Source organism: Phocoena phocoena, chromosome 5 (assembly GCF_963924675.1).
Source record: "Phocoena phocoena chromosome 5, mPhoPho1.1, whole genome shotgun sequence".
Taxonomy (NCBI): domain Eukaryota; kingdom Metazoa; phylum Chordata; class Mammalia; order Artiodactyla; family Phocoenidae; genus Phocoena; species Phocoena phocoena.
The window spans coordinates 63829572-63848371 of NC_089223.1; the positions used below are offsets into that span (position 1 = coordinate 63829572).

Below are 18800 nucleotides of genomic sequence, written 5' to 3' on the forward strand. Positions count from 1 at the left end.
CAGGGATTTCATGGCAAGAAAATAAAAGGTTTTTCCTCATAGGCCTTTTTCTCATCAAAGAGAAATGTCTCCCAGAATCCACTGGTAAAGTTCCCTTTAACTGGCCAGAACCGGGTTCCAGGCCCCCTCCTAGAGCGGTCACTGGCAAAGGCCTGAATAATTTATGACCTATTCTCATACCAAATTAGGGTTCTATTAACAAGTGTAACCAAATGTTAGAAGTGATCCAGGAATTTTTGGAGGACTTCTCTCTTCATCTCAAATCAAGAGAGAGGGCACTTAAAGAGACCACTTAATTCGTGTCCCCTGAACAAAGGAGAGAATCCTGACTTAAGGGCACCCTCTCAGACTTTGCCGTATCTTTTCCACAATCAGGTATGAGCCTCATGTGAGAGATCTCTGTTCCTGTACCAGATCCTGTGAATTGGGTCCCTTGGCATCAACTCCAGGCTCCTGGCATGCCTTCCTGTCTGAGAGGCTGGAAAGCTGAGTGTTGTTTTTCCTGGATTGCCTGCAGCTGAAGTTCCACCATCATCTGCACTCATGTGAGACACATTAGGAATAGGATAAAGGAAGGAGAGTGGGGGACCGGAGGCATCCACTTGGCTGGGATGGGTCGTGGAGCAGGTAGCTTCAGGAGCTGCCGGGAGCATTGGTGGAAGCTTTCCTGACCACAAAGGAGATGTGATCTTGGGAGTGAGAGCTGTTTCTAGAAGCTTTGCCTAGACCCTGTTCCTCTATCCCTTCCAAACAATTCTGTAAGCCTCCTGCAACCTGGTTGGAAGTCCATTTCCATTGAAACAATCTAGAGGGGTTTCTCTAGTCTGCAACTAAACCCTAACAGAAGAAGGTCCTGTCTAGGAAGGCCCGCAGGAAGACGAGGCGTCTTCTGCTGAGGGGAGCTGGGGCTGGTGCCAGTTCGGGAGGCAGAGAAGAAGTAAGAGCCCGCTGGGAATTGAGATGCACTGACTCTTGGCAAATGAGCTGTAGGTGAGAAACCCACAGAGCAGGGACGAGGGTCTCCAAAGCATCTGCAGCAACAAAGAAAGAGTCAGGTTTAAACACCTGAGAGCAGACGTTGGAGGACAGAAACACTGGTCAATTAAGAACTTCCCTGCCTCTTCCCTCCTCTCCCTCCTGTAGCAATTTGGGTAGAGGAGGAATTGAAGTTGGAATGGGAAAAGAGGAAAACAAGGGACCACTTCCCTTTGTTTCTCTGCCAGCAGCGGACCCAAGCTGGAAAAGGGTGAGAACATTGACCACCAAACCACGTTTAATGTTCTGCTTATGACAGGGAACTGCTGTGGGTATTTTAATTACTAATCAAGGACTTCTTCTTCTTCAGAGACACCAAAAAAGTCATGGGATCTGCCTGAGTTATTATCCAGGGGCAAGAGGAAGAACTGGACGTGAGGAAATAAAACTTATGTTTGGAGCCATTCTGAGCAAACTATGCTTCCTATCTAAACCTCAAACATAAATAAACATGGTGGCTTCCTTTTTTCTCAAAGTAGGGGAAAAGCCATCTGAAGAGGAAGATGCTGATACACAGAGAACCTGCCTTGCCTCACTCTTCCTAACTCACCAAAATTGGGTGATGATGAACAGAACTTTCCAAAATAGCCTCTAAACAGAGATTTAAAGCCTCCAAGAAATGGTGCAGATGTATAAAAATGTTCAAGGAGAGTTGTAGAAATCACTGGATGCCAAACTGGTGATATTTTAAGGAATGCCCTTAAGTTTCCAGTTAATGAAATGCCGAGTCAAAATCAACCACACTCCCTCGCTCGGCCCCTCAGCCCATGTGCGCTGGTTCCCCTGGGAGGACCGAATCCTGGGTGGGATGCTCTATGGGTCTGATCTAATACATTAATTACTTCTGCTGCATAGAGCTCCCATAGCAGCTTCTTTTCATAGCATTTAATACCCTGAATTGTAATTGATTTTTAGACTGACTTAGCAGGATTGTGAATTTAACTCACACCACATCTCAGAAGTTTGGAGAAACTGTGGTCCCTTTGTTAACTGATCCAGCCTTCTTCCCTGGTCCGCACCTGCTGGTAAGGAGTAAAAACAATTAACGTTTAGATCTGACCCAGTAATTTAAACACTCCCTTTAAAGGGGGTTGTTAGTATGTCTAGGAAAATAAAAGCTCAGTCTGTCAGATTTCTCACCCTTTGGGCTCCAAGACGTGAACTGGGTGTATGCATGTGGGGAGGTGTGGAGTTGCCTCACCTTGTAGCTGAGGGAAGACTGTGGGCCTTGGGAACCTCTTCTACCCTTGTCTACCTGGTTGCTCTTACCATCGCCGGCATTGCAGCTGCCTGTGGCTGGTGTGAGGCATGGGTCTCTCTTTGTCTCCCTGGTGGCGCTCTCTCTCTGCCTCCCTGGGGCTCCTCCTAACACAACTTATTCCTCTGACTTCTGGCTGTGACTCGTCCCAGCCCACGTCGCAGCCCCTCACACACCTCACTGGCACTATGAGTCCCCAGCCAGATTCTTGGAGAGTCTTGGTCACAGGGGCGCCATGAAGAGAGTATAGCTGACTCTAAAGTTAAACCTCATGACCTCCCTCTGCCTGGTCATGCTGGCCCCACTAGGGTTGATATGAAGCAGGCTGGAATGAGGCCTCTTCTCCCAATCTCAAATGGGGAGTGGAGATAAGCGCCCCCTTCCGCCTTTGACGTCTTCCCCAGCTAATACTACATGCCAGGATGCTTGTCTGACCACTCTGTTCCTCTCTTGCTCTTTCCTTCCCACAATCCTGGGGCTGAAGGGGAATGGCTCCCCTTCCCATCCCTCTGTATCACACCTTCCTTCCACCATAATTAGACCCTCTCTAAGGGGTGTCTTCTCTACCCCAGGTGAGAACTCTCTGAGCCAAGGCATCCAGGCTTAGTACCTAATGGATAGGGGCTGAAGGTGAATAAAAGGATTTAGAATGTCCCCTCCCAATACAATAGCCTGGCTTTTGAACTATTGTTTGGCTGTGCAATCTTATTTTGAAGGCCAGAAGCTGAGTATTAATTCTTTCTCCTTGCATTACATGTAAACTGCTTACAGCAGTGTCTGGCACCCAGTAAGCAATCAGTGTTCTCATTCTGTAACAGATCTCTTTGTCTCCTTCTGAGACTGGTTGATATCTTGGGCCAACTAGAAAAATATGTGCTAGGAAAAGCAAAAGAGAGCCATTATGTTGATGATGTCTAAGATATTAACCTTATTCACATTTCATTTTACCATGTTTCAAATTTATCAACTAGTATATGCTTGTAGAGGAATTCAAACCATACAGGAGACTACAAATCAAAAGTCACAAGAGGGGCTTCCTTGGTGGCGCAGTGGTTGAGAGTCCGACTGCCGATGTAGGGGACGCGGGTTCGTGCCCCGGTCTGGGAGGATCCCACATGCTGTGGAGCGGCTGGGCCCGTGAGCCATGGCTGCTGAGCCTGCGCGTCCGGAGCCCGTGCTCCGCAACGGGACAGGCCACAGCAGTGATGAGGCCCGCATACCACAAAAAAAAAAAAAAAAAAAAAAAAAAAAAAAAAAAAGTCACAAGAAACTTCGAATATTTTCCCTGCTCTGGTCCCCCATTTTACTCTTTTCTCTAAAGATAATGACTGTAAGCATTTGGGTTGGATATTTTTACTTGCCCATCTCTACCATTACGCTATGCGCTTTTTGATCTTGTCTCTGTAGCCCCACAGGCCATTAGTAAGTGTTTGATGAATGAATAAATGATTGAATAATGAATTATCAAATAATATAAGTAAATGAAACGTCTTAAAATTTTGCTGTTATGTAAACTTGTTAAGATGCTAGTCTGGGCTTCCCTGGTGGCGCAGTGGTTGAGAATCTGCCTGCCAATGCAGGGGACACGGGGTCGAGCCCTGGTCTGGGAAGATCCCACATGCCGCAGAGCGACTAGGCCCGTGAGCCACAATTACTGAGCCTGCACATCTGGAGCCTGTGCTCCGCAACAAGAGAGGCCGCGATAGTGAGAGGCCCGTGCACCGTGATGAAGAGTGGCCCGCACTTGCCACAACTAGAGAAAGCCCTTGCACAGAAACGAAGACCCAACACAGCCATAAATAAATAAAATTAAAAAAAAAAAAAAAAAAAAAAAAAAGATGCTAGTTTAGTTACTTTTTGGGCTTTCTTCATAGGATTACATCTGATTAAAATAGAACAGCAATTAAATTATGATGCTTCATTTACAGTTTTCTTTTAAATGCTTCTCATTATACTTAAGGAACCTTACACTGAGTAATAGAATGAGGAGTTTGGATGATGACAAGGCAATTCATCAAGGCTTTTGGGTTTTTGTGTGAATACCTGATACCATAGCAGTAATGTCCACAGCTTCATGGTTTATTTTATTTTTGATGTGTTATAAAGTATAGCCAGTATATACTCTGCTATCTAATGTGCTCAAGTAAAATGAACTGTGGCGACTGATCAATTGGATTCATCAATGTTTTAAAAGGTAGTAATATAATTCTTTTTTAAATTAAAAAGGATGTAACTTTGGCGGTATGATTAAAATGGCAGAAGAGACATACCAATCTAGTGAATAGATTATTGGTGTAGGAATAAGAAACAGGACCCAGTTCACATCTAGTTTCCAGAATCTGTGAATGAACCTCTTTTCCATGTCACTGGGGGGAATTCGAAACCACTTTCTTGGTAGTCTGGTTGAAGCTAGAAACTTTCTCCTGTGCTTTGTCTCACAGGTTTGCGAAAGGCTAATGAAATAACATTAGCAAGTTACTGAAGACTTTGTGGGTAATGGCTTCACAGACAAAAGACTTGATGAGACTCCCTCTGTCCTGAGAACGTATGTGAGTGCGTCATCCACTCACCCTGGAGAGATGAGTCCGATTTCTCAACCATTGCAAAGAAATGCATGATTGATTTGTTTCTTTTTAAAATTGAATTTTTATTAGTACTGTGCTAAACATCTTACAAACATTATCTGGTTTAATCCTTACAATGAACCTATGAGAGGAGTACTACTCTTTCCATTTTACAAATAGGGATAATGAGGCACAAAGGCTGACTTACTTGAACAAGATCATACAGCCAGAGAGAGGAGGATTTGAGCCCAGTTCTCTCTGACTTCAGAGCCTGAGCTCTTAGCTCAGTGTTACACTGCTATTTATCTTCATGGGTGCTGCCCGATGGGTGGGTGAAGGTAACTCAGTGATGCATATCCCAATTTCTTTATAAAGTCTTTCTTGACTTTATCAGACCACAGATATATCTAAGTCCTCTGAGCTATTACAACACTTACTGTCTGTATCGTACATTTGGCATCTATCATTTATTGTCTTATATAGTTGATTTGATTTTGTGTACATACATGTTTCAGTCTGCATTAATTGGGGATCTTTGGTTGCAAGCTACAGAAACTAACTTCAGCTAACTTAAGGGCTCCCTACCACTCCCTGACTGCAATATGGAAAGAATATTGGGTGATTCACAGACTCAGAGGAAAACAGAACCACTTGATCTTGGGAGGAATAGAAACCAGGACAACTTTGGAGATCTTTATAGAAGACATTTATGGGTGGTCTCTTTTGGTGTGACCATTGGAATGATTTAACTCTAAGTGCCTTCATCCCACTCAGGGTCACTCTGCCCAAGATTCAGATTCCTGGCAGAGGAAGACAGCCTGATTGGTCCAGCTAATATAGTCATCTGCCTAATCTTTGCAGAGCATGGAGACTGTGATGGATAGTCTTACCAGGATCCAGAATGATTCTACTACGATATAGAAGGAGAAACAGTTCAATTCATTTCTAGATTATTTTGATAAATTGTACACCCCCTGATGAACAGCAATACTATAATATTTCAGGCAGGAAAAAAAAAATCTGTGGTCCAAAGACAAGGCTAAGAGGCAGGAAATTATTTAAAAGACAAGGGGCCCTGAGAATAAGAAGAGAAATCACAATTCTTAAGGTGATGCCCTAGGGAGAGGTGCATAATTTCAGGCTGCATCAGTAAAGGTTAAAGTATTCATCTATTACACTCATTAACTGTTGCCCCTCTCTCTTCTGCTTAGAGAACTGTTCCCTGTGCTAAATGTTATGGTTTGAGCAATCTTACAGCAGATTACTCCTCCTGAATAAACAAATATGGGAATGACTTTTTATGAGCACAAGTTAGATATAGTACATTTATAGCTGTAGTTAATAAGTAAACTTGGCTTAAAAAAAGTAAGTAAAATTATAATGAGTAAATTTTAATACAAACCACTTCAAGATTTTTTGTGTTTTCAAATTAAATTTAGGGCCTACCAACTGTCTTAGAAAAGCATGTGGTGTTTTGGATTAAATGTGGTATTATTCCACTACTTAGAAATCCTTTTAGAAAGTTCTCTTTCCCTAAGTGCTACAATATTGACTGTCAACCTGACCTCAAAGTAGTTGCAGAGAATCGATATTGGCTTAGTTACAGCTTGGCAAAGTCTGGGGGAGTAAAATGAGAACTGTTGGTCCAGAAAGATATCCAAAGATAAAGGGCTCTTTTAAACTATAGCAAATGAAAGAAATATTAAATTCTGATAAAACAACATAAAATTTCTTCCAAAGAACTCTCAGACCTGTTTGCAATACGATTATTTAAATCATCTACAAAGCTAAAAGGATCATGATTGTGCAGTGAAAATTAAATAGAAACCTCTAATGATTAATAGTAACATTTAGATAATCATTAAAGAAATTAAATTCAATACCCTAAAATTTCAAATAATTGTACCTACTCTCTCTACTGTTCATATACATATTATTTTTGGACATGTATCATTCCATGATTTACATTTTCTTTGATGGCTCAGGTAATCCTCCTACCTTCATGATCCTACCTCATGATCTCTTCATATCACAACATACCAAGAAGGAAGAAGACATAGAGGATAAAGACCCTGCATATCTTATGAACTTCCTCTTATGTCAGGGTGGAAAATCTTTTCTAGGACCCCTTAGCAGATTTTTCTCTTACATCTCACTGACCAGAACTGGGTCGCATAGATGCATATTCCTAAATTAACTACAGGCAAAGGAGAGCTGGATAGTCATGGCAGGCTTAGACCAGGGCAAACATGCTGCCCATTATAATCACCCGGGAGGTTTGTAAAAACTTGGGCTCCACCTTCAGAGATTCTTATTTATTTGGCCGGGGTGGGGTACAGATATCAGTATTTTTAAACGTTTCCCCAACAACTGTAATATGCAGCAGGTTGAGATCCAAGGGTTTACGCCAACCTTGATTTTTCACTTTTTCTGGCATGTTCCTACTCTGTAAAAAGCAGAGCTCTGTTAGCAAGGAAGAGTAGGCAGACGCCATAGCCCACAGTATCTATCAGAGGAATTGACAGTAGATCTAGAAAACCCTCCTCCCAAAAAGAGCATATCTGAAATCTACAGAAGACATTGTTTATTTAGGTCCTCCATGAATTTAATTCATCAAGTCTTTGTTGAATTTATATCACTGTGCAAGACCCTGTATAAAAACAGGGAGTAGGGCAGTTTTTCTTTTTGCTTTATCTTGTGGCTCAATTTCCTTATAACAGTTCCTTCACTCAGCACCTAGAATGAACATTATCTTCCACATCTAGTTACTGAGCACTTAAAGCAAGGTGGCACATTAAGTGCTGGGCTCAAGCAGTGAACACAGCAGGCAGAGCCTCTGCCCTAATGCAACTTACTTTCAAGGATATGGTCGTACTGTAAACATGGAAGAGAATCGTAAAGAAATACACGTGAAGGTTTCCTCCTTTCATGCATTAACAATTCAGGTCTCCCTGTTCACTTTTTACTTTTTTTTAATTTATTGTTTTGAAAATATTTTTTATCTGGCTGCATGGGGTCTTAGCTGCGGCACATGGGATCTTCGTTGCCGCATGTGGGATCTTCCTTGCGGCCTGTAGGATCCTTTTAGTTGTGGTGTGCGGGCTCTTTTTTTAGTTGTGGCATGTGAACTCTTAGTTGCGGCATGCGGGATCTAGTTCTCTGATCAGAGATCAAACCTGGGCCCCCTGCACTGGGAGCTCAGAGTCTTAGCCACTGGACCACCAGGGAAGTCCCACTTTTTACTTTTTAAATTCAACATTTATTAAGTACTTACGTGTGCTAGATAGATACTGGTAAACAGAACAATCTTGATTCTAGTCATAAAGACTGCAGGCTAAGTAGGGGAGATAAGACACTGAAGAAGTAGAAAGACAAATAAACATATTTCATGTTATGGTAACTGCCATGAAGTAGAAGAATAGGCTCTTAGGAGAGAATTACAGGGCAATGTAATTTACAGGGGATTCAGAAAGGCTAACTGTTTAAAATTAAATGGAGACAAGTATAAAATTCAGATTAGAGCACATTCCTTCAATTTCTTAATTTCTTTTCCACTACCTTCTCCTCTAGCTAACTAGGCTGGAACTTCTTGAAGGACTCACCATCTTGCAAGTGAAATTGATTGAGATGCTGATCTCACAGAAGCTGCTTTCTAAAGATTGTGGGGCAAGTGATTTGCTCATAGATCGACGTTGCTTTGTCTTGCTTGCTGTATTCTCCATTGTTAGCACCTGCTTTCCCTGCCTGTTTTCATATATACCTCTCCCCGTTTCCATCTACCCCACTGTCTTTTGAATGCTCCCCCTCCTAAGTGCATTTAGTACTATACTCAGTCAGGGATTAAGTGAGCATTATACCATGGTATCATGGTGCCACCAAATATTACAAACTGAGAACTCTTTTAAAACCACAAGCATAAATGTCAGCTATCTCCCAAAGGTGAAAAAACTCAAATTATCCTGATTTGTTCAGAGGTATGAATGATGTAACTCTACATCACTGTTAAGCTTTGCAACACAAACTGTGGGCTGTAGACCAGCGGCATTGATATTACCTGGGATCTTGCTAGAAATGCAGAATCTTGGACCACACAAAATCTGCTGGATCAGAAACTACATTTCAACAAGATTCCTGGTTGTTCCCTATGTACATTAACATTTATTTGAGAAGTGCCGATGTAGAGGATCCCAAAGCAGATAGTTATGAGAAAATAATCTTACTTCTTTGACACCACTCTAATATTGCATATTTAACCTTCCTGGCATAGCCATTTTTACTTTCTCAGCACTTTTTCATTTATTTATATTCTCTAAGTCAGCGGTCTCCAACATTTTTGGCACCAGGGACCGGTTTCGTGGAAGACAATTCTTCCATGGACTGGGGTATGGGGGGATGGTCCAGATGGTAATGCTAGTGATGGTTCTGGCAGTAATTCGAGCAACGGGGAGAGGCAGATGAAGCTTTGCTTGCTTGCCCACCGCTCACCTCCTGCTGGGCGGCCCGTTTCCTAACAGGCTGCAGACTGGTACCGGTCCACAGCCTGGGCGTTGGGGATCCCTGCTCTAAGTTATCATCTTCAGTAGTTTGTTTAAAAGTTCTCTGTTTCTCCTTCCCTATCCCATCTAGCATACAATAGTATAGATCTTTAAGATCCAGAAGACTATAGCTGATGGGAGTCATCCACTGCCTTTTCTTTCTTTTACCTGCCACACCACCTCAGGTAAAATTAACCTTTGCCTGTTAATGGAGATATTAGATAGCGTTTGGTCCTTAGATGTAAGCATATTTATACTTGTATCATTCCTGCTATCAACAGGGTAAAAGAAAGGCCAGCACTTTGAGAGGAAGGTTATTGTTGTGTGGAATATCAGCTCTGTTATTATTTGGCTTAGACCCTGAGCAAGTCACTCGATCTTCTTTGGCTCCAGATCACCATCTATAAATGTTCAAGTTTTATTATATATCAATAAAGATATATACACACATATATGTGAGTTTGATTTTATGTTTTTAAATTAAATGTTGAACTAATATAAGATTTATAAGATATATGTAAGGTATAAAGTGTCATGGTACAATGAAATCCATGTAGCCACTACCCAGTTAAGTAAAAGAACATAACAATATGCCTTTAACATCCTGTCCCCGGGGCTTCCCTGGTGGCGCAGCGGTTGAGAGTCCGCCTGCCGATGCAGGCGACACGGGTTCGTGACCCGGTCTGGGAAGATCCCACATGCCGTGGAACGGCTGGGCCCGTGAGGCATGGCCGCTGAGCCTGCGCGTCCAGAGCCTGTGTTCCCCAACGGGAGAGGCCACAACAGTGAGAGGCCCGCGTGCCGCAAAAAAAAAAAAAAAAAAAAAAAAAAAAATCCTGTCCCTGCTAGGTACCATAAACTTCCCTTCTTGGTCCCTAATCACTCTCCAGAATTTTATGATCATTTCCTTGCTTTTCTTCAGTTTTACCACATTTGCAACTCTAAACAACATATAGTTTAATTTTGGGTTTTGAACTTTTATAATAATAGAATCATACAGTATGTATTCTGTGATTTTTTTTTATCTGACATTATTTTCCTGGCATTTATCTGCACTGTTGTATGTAGATAAAATTCACTATTTTTCACTACTGTATTGCCATATAAAGAAGATACCTTAATTTATCCATCTACTGTTAATGGACATTTGGGGTATTTGCAATTTTTTGCTATTACAAACTGTACTGATAGGGTCTTTGTTAAGACTTTGTGCTAATGCCTAAGTACATGAGTCTCTTTATGGCAGTGATTCTCAATCCACACTGAGTACCAGAATCACTGGGGAGCTTTGAAAAACTATAGATGCCTGCCCTCCACCCTGGCTCAGCTGAAATTTAATGTCCCAGGCATCCGTATTACACAAGCACACCAGGTGATTCTAACATGTAGTTTGGATTCAGATTGACTGCGCTGGAGCACAGACTTAGGGGTGGAATTGCTGAGTCATAGGTTACACTCATCTTTAACTTTACTAGACAGTGTTAAATTGTTTAAGTGATTATACCAACTTATGCTTCCTCCAGAAGCATTTGTGTTCTGTTGACCTCACATCCTTTTAAATTTAATTTAAATTCAATCAGGGAAAACATTTCCCTAATGTCAAGTGAACACTTCATGTGCTTATTAGTCATACTGTCACTTTCTTCTGTGAAATGCCTGTACGTTTTTTTTTTTTTTTGTCCTTTTTGTCTATTGGTTTGTCTTTTTCTATTTTTGCGCACCGTGTGGCTTGCAGGATCTTACTTCCCGACCAGGGATGGAACCCTTCCCCCCTGCAGTGGAAGCTCGGAGTCCTAACCAGTAGACTGCCATGGAATTCCCTGGTTTGTCTTTTTTGTTTTAAACTGATTTTTAGGAGTTCCTTATAAGTTTTGGATGCTGATTGTCATATGTGTTGCAGTTATCATCTCTCAGTTTGTGGTCTGTTGTTTCATTTTCATGAAAGATGAACACAAGTTCCTAATTTGGACATAGTCAAATCTATCAACTTTTTTTCCCTTATGATTTGCATTTTTGCATCTTGTTTAACAAAATCTTTCCCATTCCTGAGGTAAAAAGATACTCTCTTAAGTTCTATAGTTTTACATTTCACAATTAGGAATCCAATCCATGTGGAATTCATTTTGTACATGGTGTGAGATAAGGGCTCGATTTTTACCTCTTCTCTTATGAACAACCTGTTCCAGCACTATTTATTCCAAGCCTATCTTTCCCCCATTGATTTGCCATGCCACATCTGTAATAAAGCAAGGGTCTCTATTTGTATGGGTCTGTTTCTGGACTCCTGGTTTTGTTCCACTTGTTTATTTATTTATCTTTGCACCAATACAATGCTGCTTTAATTATAATTCTTGATAAGGAAATTCCTTCTACCTCATTCTTCAGGAGTGTCTTGGCTATTAGCCTTTTGTTTCTCTGTATACATTTTAGAAACAGCTTGTTGGGTCCCACGAAAAGCAACCGAACCAAAACAGTTGTGACTTTGACTGGAACTGCATTGAGTCTTTAATCTCCAAATATTTTGGGGTTTTCCCGTTATCTTTCTGTTTTTGGTTTCTAGTTTAATTCCACTGTGATCTGAAAGCAGACATTAGATAATTTATATTCTTTCAAATTTATTCTGAACCATTTTTTATGGTCCAGAATGTGGTCTATCTTGGTGAATGTTCCATATGATCAGGAGAAGAATGTGTACTCTGCTGTTGTGGATGAAGTAGTCTATTGATGTCCATTATCTCCATTTGATTGATGGTACTGTTATGTCATGTCCTTACTGATTTTCTGTCTGTTGGATCTGTCCATTTCTGATAAAGGTAAACTGAAATCTCCAACTATAATAGTAGATTCGTTTATTTCTCCTTGCAATTCTATTAGTATTCGCCTCACATATTTCAGTGCTCTGTTGTTAGGCATATACCCATTAAGGATTGTTAGGTCTTGCTGGAGAATTAGCCTCTTTATCATTATGTAATGCCCTTCTTTATCCCTGATAACTTTCCTTACTCTGCAGTCTGCTCTGTCGAAAATTAATATATCTACTCCTGCTTTCTTTTGGTAAGTGTTAGCATGGTATATTGTTTTCCCATCCATTTGCTTTTATTCTGTATATGCCTTTATATTTAAAGTAGATTTCTTGAAAACATATGGTTGGTCTTGTTTTTTGATCCACTCTGACAATCTCTGTCTTTCAATTGGTGCATTTAGACCATTGACATTCAAAATGATTTTTGATATAGTTGGATTAATAGCTACCCATATATGTTACTGTTTTCTATTTGTTGCCTTTGTTCTTTGTTCCTAGTTTTGTCATTCTTTTTCTGTCTTTTGTAGTTTTAACTGTGCACTTTATATGATTCCATTTTCTCTCCTTTCTTAGCATATCAGTTATACTTCTTTTAAAACTTTTTTATTGTTTGCCCTAGAGTTTGCAATATACATTTACAACTAATCCAAGTCTTTCAAATAACCCTACAATGTGTCATGGATAGTAAGAGTAGCTTATAGTAATAAAATAATCCTAATTCCTCCCTCTCATCCTTTTTTATAACTGCTATGATTCATTTCACTTATACATAAGCATATTTATATATGCATACATAATTGAATATTGTTGCTATTGTTATTTTGAACAAACTGTTATCTGTTAGATCAATTAAGAATAAGAAAAATAAGTTTTAATTTTCCCTTCAATTATTCCTTCTCTGATGTTCTTCCTTTCTTCATGCAGATCTGAGTTTCTGAACTGTGTCATTTTCCTTCTAAAGTTCTTTTAATATTTCTTGCAAGGCAGTTCTACTGGCAGCAAATTCCCTCAATTTTTGTTTATCTGAGGAAGTCTTTCTCTCTCCTTCACTTTTGAAGAATAATTTCACAGGATACAGAATTCTAGGTTGGTTTTTTTCTCAACACTTTAAATATTGCACTCCACTTTCTTCTTGCTTGCATGGTTTCTGAGAAGTGGGATGTAATTATCTTTGTTCCTCTATAGCTAAGATGTTTTTTTCCCCTCTGGCTTCTTTCAGGAGTTTTTTATCTTTATCTTTCATTTTTCTGTAGCTTGAAAATGATATGCATAGGTATAGTTTTTCAGGCATTCATCCTGCTTGTAGTTCTCTGAGCTTCCTGGATCTGTGATTTGGTGGCAAACGTTGATTTGGGGTTAATTCTCAGTCATGATTTTTTCAAAGATTTCTTCTGTTCCTTTCTGTATTTCTTGTCCTCCTGGCATTCCCATTACAAGCACATTATACCCTTTGTAGTTGTCCCATAGTCCTTGGACATTGTTTGTTTTTTTTAAAAAAAATCTTTGTTCTCTTCGTGTTTCAGTTTTGGAGGTATCTATTGTGAGATCCTTAAGATCAGAGATTCTTTTCTCGACTGTGTCCAGTCTGCCAGTAAGCCTATCAAAGGCCTTCTTCATTTCTGTTCTTGCATGTTTTCTACTTTATCCATTAGACCCCTTAGCATGTTAATCATAGTTATTTTGAATTCCTGATCTGATAATTCCAACATTCCTGCCACATCTGAGTCTGTTCTAATGCTTGTTTTGTCTCTTCAAACTGTTTTTTGCCTTTTAGTATGTCTTATAATTTTTTCTTGGTAGTCAAATAATGATGTACTGGGTAAAAAGAACTGTTGTAAATAGGTCTTAGTAATGTGGTGGTGAGGTGTAGAGGGAGAGGAAGCGCTCTATAGCCCTAAGATAAGGTCTCAGTCTTTTAATGAGCCTGTACTCTTGACTGTGAACTTTACCTGTGCTTTTCAATGCCCTCTCCCCCTTTACGTGGAAAAGGATGACTAGAGTGGGCTGAAGTTGGGTATTTCTCTTCCATTCTATTTGGAAGGCTTGAGCCAACTGGATTTGGGTATTTCCCTTCTCCCAGATCAGTTAGGCTCTGGTTAAATAATTTCTCCTGACAGCAGACTTTGTTAAGAGTAGAATATTCTGGCATATTTCAAATTGGTTCCTTTTTCCCTCCCTTTGCTAGAAGCACAAGGGAATTTTTCTCCAGTATTCCATGTGAGAACTTGGTAGAGCTATAGGAGGTAAAACTCACAAAAGTTTTACCCCCAAAGACTGTGTTCCCCCAGAGTTTTTCTCTGACTTATCCACACTCATCTCCAGCAAGCTGTCAATTACAGTTCTTTTTCCTACTTTAGCACTGGTTCCTATGGAGGTTTCAATAAGTTGTAATTCTCCCTGTTCTCCTATTAATCTCTCCAACTGTGGCAGTGGTTTGCCCTGTGACCTTGCTTCTCTTACAGATCTAAGAAGTTGCTTTTAAGTTTTTTCAGCTTTTCACTTGTTGTTAGGATGGAGAGGTGACTTTCAAGCTTCTTACTTGCTGGACTGGAAACTGGAAGTTTGCACTGAATTTTTAAATTTGGGAATAACTCTCATTTCTACCAAGTTATGTGTTCTTACCTGGAAACACGAAATAATCCTCTACTTATTTAAGCCTTTTAAAATATCTTTTAATAATTTCATAATTTTCTCCATAAAGGTCTTATACTCATCTTGTGTTAGTCAGCTCAGGCTGCCATAACAAGATACCAGAGATCAGGTGATTTAAACAACAGAAATTTATTTTCTCATGGTTTTGGAGGCTGGAAGTTTGAGATCAGGGTGCCAGAATGGCTGTGTTCTGGTGGTCTCTCTCTTCCTGCCTTGCAGATGGCTGCATTCTTGCTGTGTCCTCACATTGTAGAGAGAGGGCTCTGGTGTCTCTTCTCATAAGGGTACCAGTTCTACTGGATCAGGGTCCACCCTTATGACCTCATTTAACCTCAATCACCCCCTTAAAGGCCTTATCTCTAATACAGTCACACGGCAGGGCATGGTTAGGGCCTCCATATAGCAATTTTGAGGGGACACAGTTCAGTCCACAGCACATGTTTCATTAGACTTAGTCCTAAATACTAAATGTTTTTAATGCTATTATAAATGCCTTTATTTTTCTTATTATTATACTTTTAAGTGGTTTATGGTAAATGGACATGTAATTCATTTTTATATACTGATTTTATAAGAACTTGCTTTTATACAAATGATAGCATGATAGATCTAAGAATAATACTACCAAATTTTAATTTTTTTGAAAACTTCTGTATTTTAGATTCACTGCTACACAGAGTCACATAATCCTCAAATTCCAAGTTTACAACTGATCATCACAAGATCCCTATCCATATATACATTAGTTAGAGGGAAAAAGTTCTATACAAAATTTTAGTAGTTACATTTGTAAGCAATACTGAATTAGTGAAAGCTGAAGAACTCCCAATGCATTACACATAGGATAACCACTCTTTTTTTTTTTTTTTTTTTTTTTTTTTTTTTTTTGCGGTACGCGGGCCTCTCACTGTTGTGGCCTCTCCTGTTGCGGAGCACAGGCTCTGGATGCACAGGCTCAGCGGCCATGGCTCATGGGCCCAGCCACTCTGCGGCATGTGGGATCTTCCTGGACCGGGTCACGAACCCGTGTCCCCTGCATCGGCAGGCGGACTCTCAACCACTGCGCCACCAGGGAAGCCCAGGATAACCACTCTTAAATATAAGAAGCGAGGCAATACAGGAAAATTTCCTGGACAGTCTGGAAAAATGATAAAGGCATTTATGATGAGATAAATGCTTTAATTAATTAATTTATTTTTGGCTGCGTTGGGTCTTCGCTGCTGCATGTGGGCTTTCTCTAGTTGCAGCGAACAGGGTCTACTCTTCGTTGTGGTGCACAGGCTTCTCATTGAAGTGGCTTCTCTTGTCGCAGAGCATGGGTTCTAGGGTGTGCGGACTTCAGTAGTTGTGGGAAACGTGCTTAGTTGCTCCACGGCATGTGGGATCTTCCTGGACCAGGGCTTGAATCCACGTCTCCTGCATTGGCAGGCGGATTCTTAACCATTGCACCACCAGGGAAGCCCGAGATAATGCTTTTAGTACACAACCTATTGGGCAAATTAAACTGCCACATAGATTGGTACTTTCGCTTTTGAATATTTGTGGTATGGTATTACCCATTTATCTGACATTCATACATAAAATTTTAAGTCTGGTTCTCAAAACGGTTGCTTGATGTTTTTGAATAGTGTCTGGTGTACTCAGAGTGCTTTTTTCATTTATCTTTTCTTCTTTTATAAGGTTTAGTGGGACTGCGCAATGCTGGAGCAATAGTCCAGAATGTCCTGAATAGTGAATTCCATTGTAACACCAGATCCAGGATAACAGCGAGCTATCAAACCTTCAAAATGCTTGTACTGGCGTATAAATTCATCCTGCATGGAGTGCCACACCACCTATAATAAAAATGAAAATAAGAGTCGTTAAACTATGAATGGAAATAATACAGTCAAGTATGTAGAAATAATGTCAGGATATATTCTAAGGATTTAGAATAATAGTTAAGAACATACATTCTGGAGATAGAAACTGGTTCCTTCCACTTATAAGCTTTGTGACCTTGAGTACATTACATCATTGCTCTGTGCCTCAAGTTCCTTATCTGTAAACTGGGGTAATGATAATAATACCTTCCTCACAAGCTGCAGGTGAGGTTAAATGAGTGGATACACGTAAAGTGCTCAGAACAGTGTGACACAGTAAGCACTCATTACGTTTAGCTGTTATTATATTTACTCCAATATCCAACACCGATGAGGATATGCACAACTATGTATGAAACTAAGACTAATGATTAAATGAAATGCAACACTGAATGCCTAAATTTCATTTCATATGAAAGTTTAACAATTTCTTTATCTAAAATTGATGATGCAAAACACTGCTTGATGCCATGGAGGACACCAAGATGAGTCAGACCAATCATCTGCAATCAAAGGAATTTATAATCTGGAAGTGGAAATCACGATGCAGACAACTATCAAGACAGAATCTGATACACACATTGACATAATAGCTAATATTAATAGGTTATATTTATTGACTTATTTCATATCAGCACAGTACAAAGTGCTTTATGTATACATTATCCTTTTTAAGTCTCATGACAACCTGGTGAGGGTGGGTACCATGAAATCATCCCTATCTGCCAGTTGAGGGGATTTTTCCTTATAAACCCTAAATCTCATAAACCCTGAATTCCTAATAGACAACTTAAGACTATTTACTAAAGTTTTACTTACACTTTTTTGCTTCTCATCTTTTAGCTCATGGTATTTCATCCACCTGGAAGGCCACTTCTCCTACTTTATCTGTTAAGTTAGTATCTGACTTTCAGAGGCTAACACAAATGCTTTCCTTCATGAAGCCTTCCATGGTGTTAAAATCAGAATTATTCTCACTCATCTCTGGGCCTTTTAGTATGGCTTATAAAGAATGATGGCTCAGTTGGCAGTTTAAATCTGACTCTACCATTCATTAGCTATAGGATCATGGTCATATTACTCCACCTCTCTAAGCTTTGATTTTCTCATGTATAAAATGGCAATGACAGTAATAGTAGTGCCCAGTATACAGGAGAGGTATTATTTTTACTTTTCAAATAAGGAAATTGAGGCTCAGAGATGTGAAGTAATTTGCCCCAAACCATGAAGCTTTATCTGGAGCCAGATTATGAAACCATTTCCAGCTCCAACCCCTATGCTCAGAATCACTCCACTGTACTATACACCATTCCATTTCCTTGCCACCCTCAAAACTAAAACAAAACAAAAAAGCAACGAAAAAACCCATCCCCAAACAAAAGAAAAACAACTTAATGCCTCAAAACAATAAAAAAGAAATACAAAATAAACAGGAATAGTCATATAAACTTATATAAATATTATTCCTTTCTTCCCCTCACAATTCATTAATCTGGTCTGTACCTTGTGGAACTTTCCTCCTACACTAAAATTAGAAAATGCATAGTATTTCTAGAGGAATATTTTGGAGAAAAGCGACATATGTAAGGATGTGCAATCTAGGATGGTTCAAAGAACTAAAGCATACCTGAAGTAAATTCTCCTCTTCACATAAATGTTTGTCAACCTTCTTGTAGAGGTTATCTAGACCTTTCTTTACTTCCTTTCCAGGATACTCTTTAATAACTTTTCGGAGTTCTTGTTTGTTAAATGCAAGTTGATAGCTTACTTCCTCTTCTCTTATACCCTGTGCTACCCGAGCTTCAACGCCTTCAAAGAAATGCTTTGAGGAAATGGAAAGAAATAATGGCTAAGAACTGCTTTCATTACCACTTAAATTAAAAAAAAAATCTGATTATAAAATAGTATATATTCATTATGTAAAAATCAGACAATGTGTGAAAATATAAAGGATCAAATAATAATCAGCTATTATCATGCCACTCAGAGATAACCACTATCAACATTTTAGATTTCCTGCTAGTCTTTTGATGTGAGTACATAAATGAGATTATAATTTTGCACGCTGCTTTTCCACTTAATATTTTATAT

The 18800-nt window shown here is 39.7% G+C and overlaps 1 protein-coding gene across 2 annotated transcripts in view; it reads right to left on the reverse strand.

The window, feature by feature from the left end:
* Positions 1-16529: 16529 nt before the first annotated feature.
* Positions 16530-18800, reverse strand: part of EXOC1 (exocyst complex component 1) — a 57802-nt gene continuing 55531 nt past the window's right edge. For both annotated transcript variants that reach the window (XM_065877431.1, XM_065877432.1), the window contains 2 exons: positions 18337-18531; positions 16530-16682 (listed from right to left, as the gene is read on the reverse strand). In XM_065877431.1, coding sequence (XP_065733503.1) covers positions 16530-16682; positions 18337-18531 — 348 coding nt within the window. The remainder of the gene's footprint in view (positions 16683-18336; positions 18532-18800) is intronic.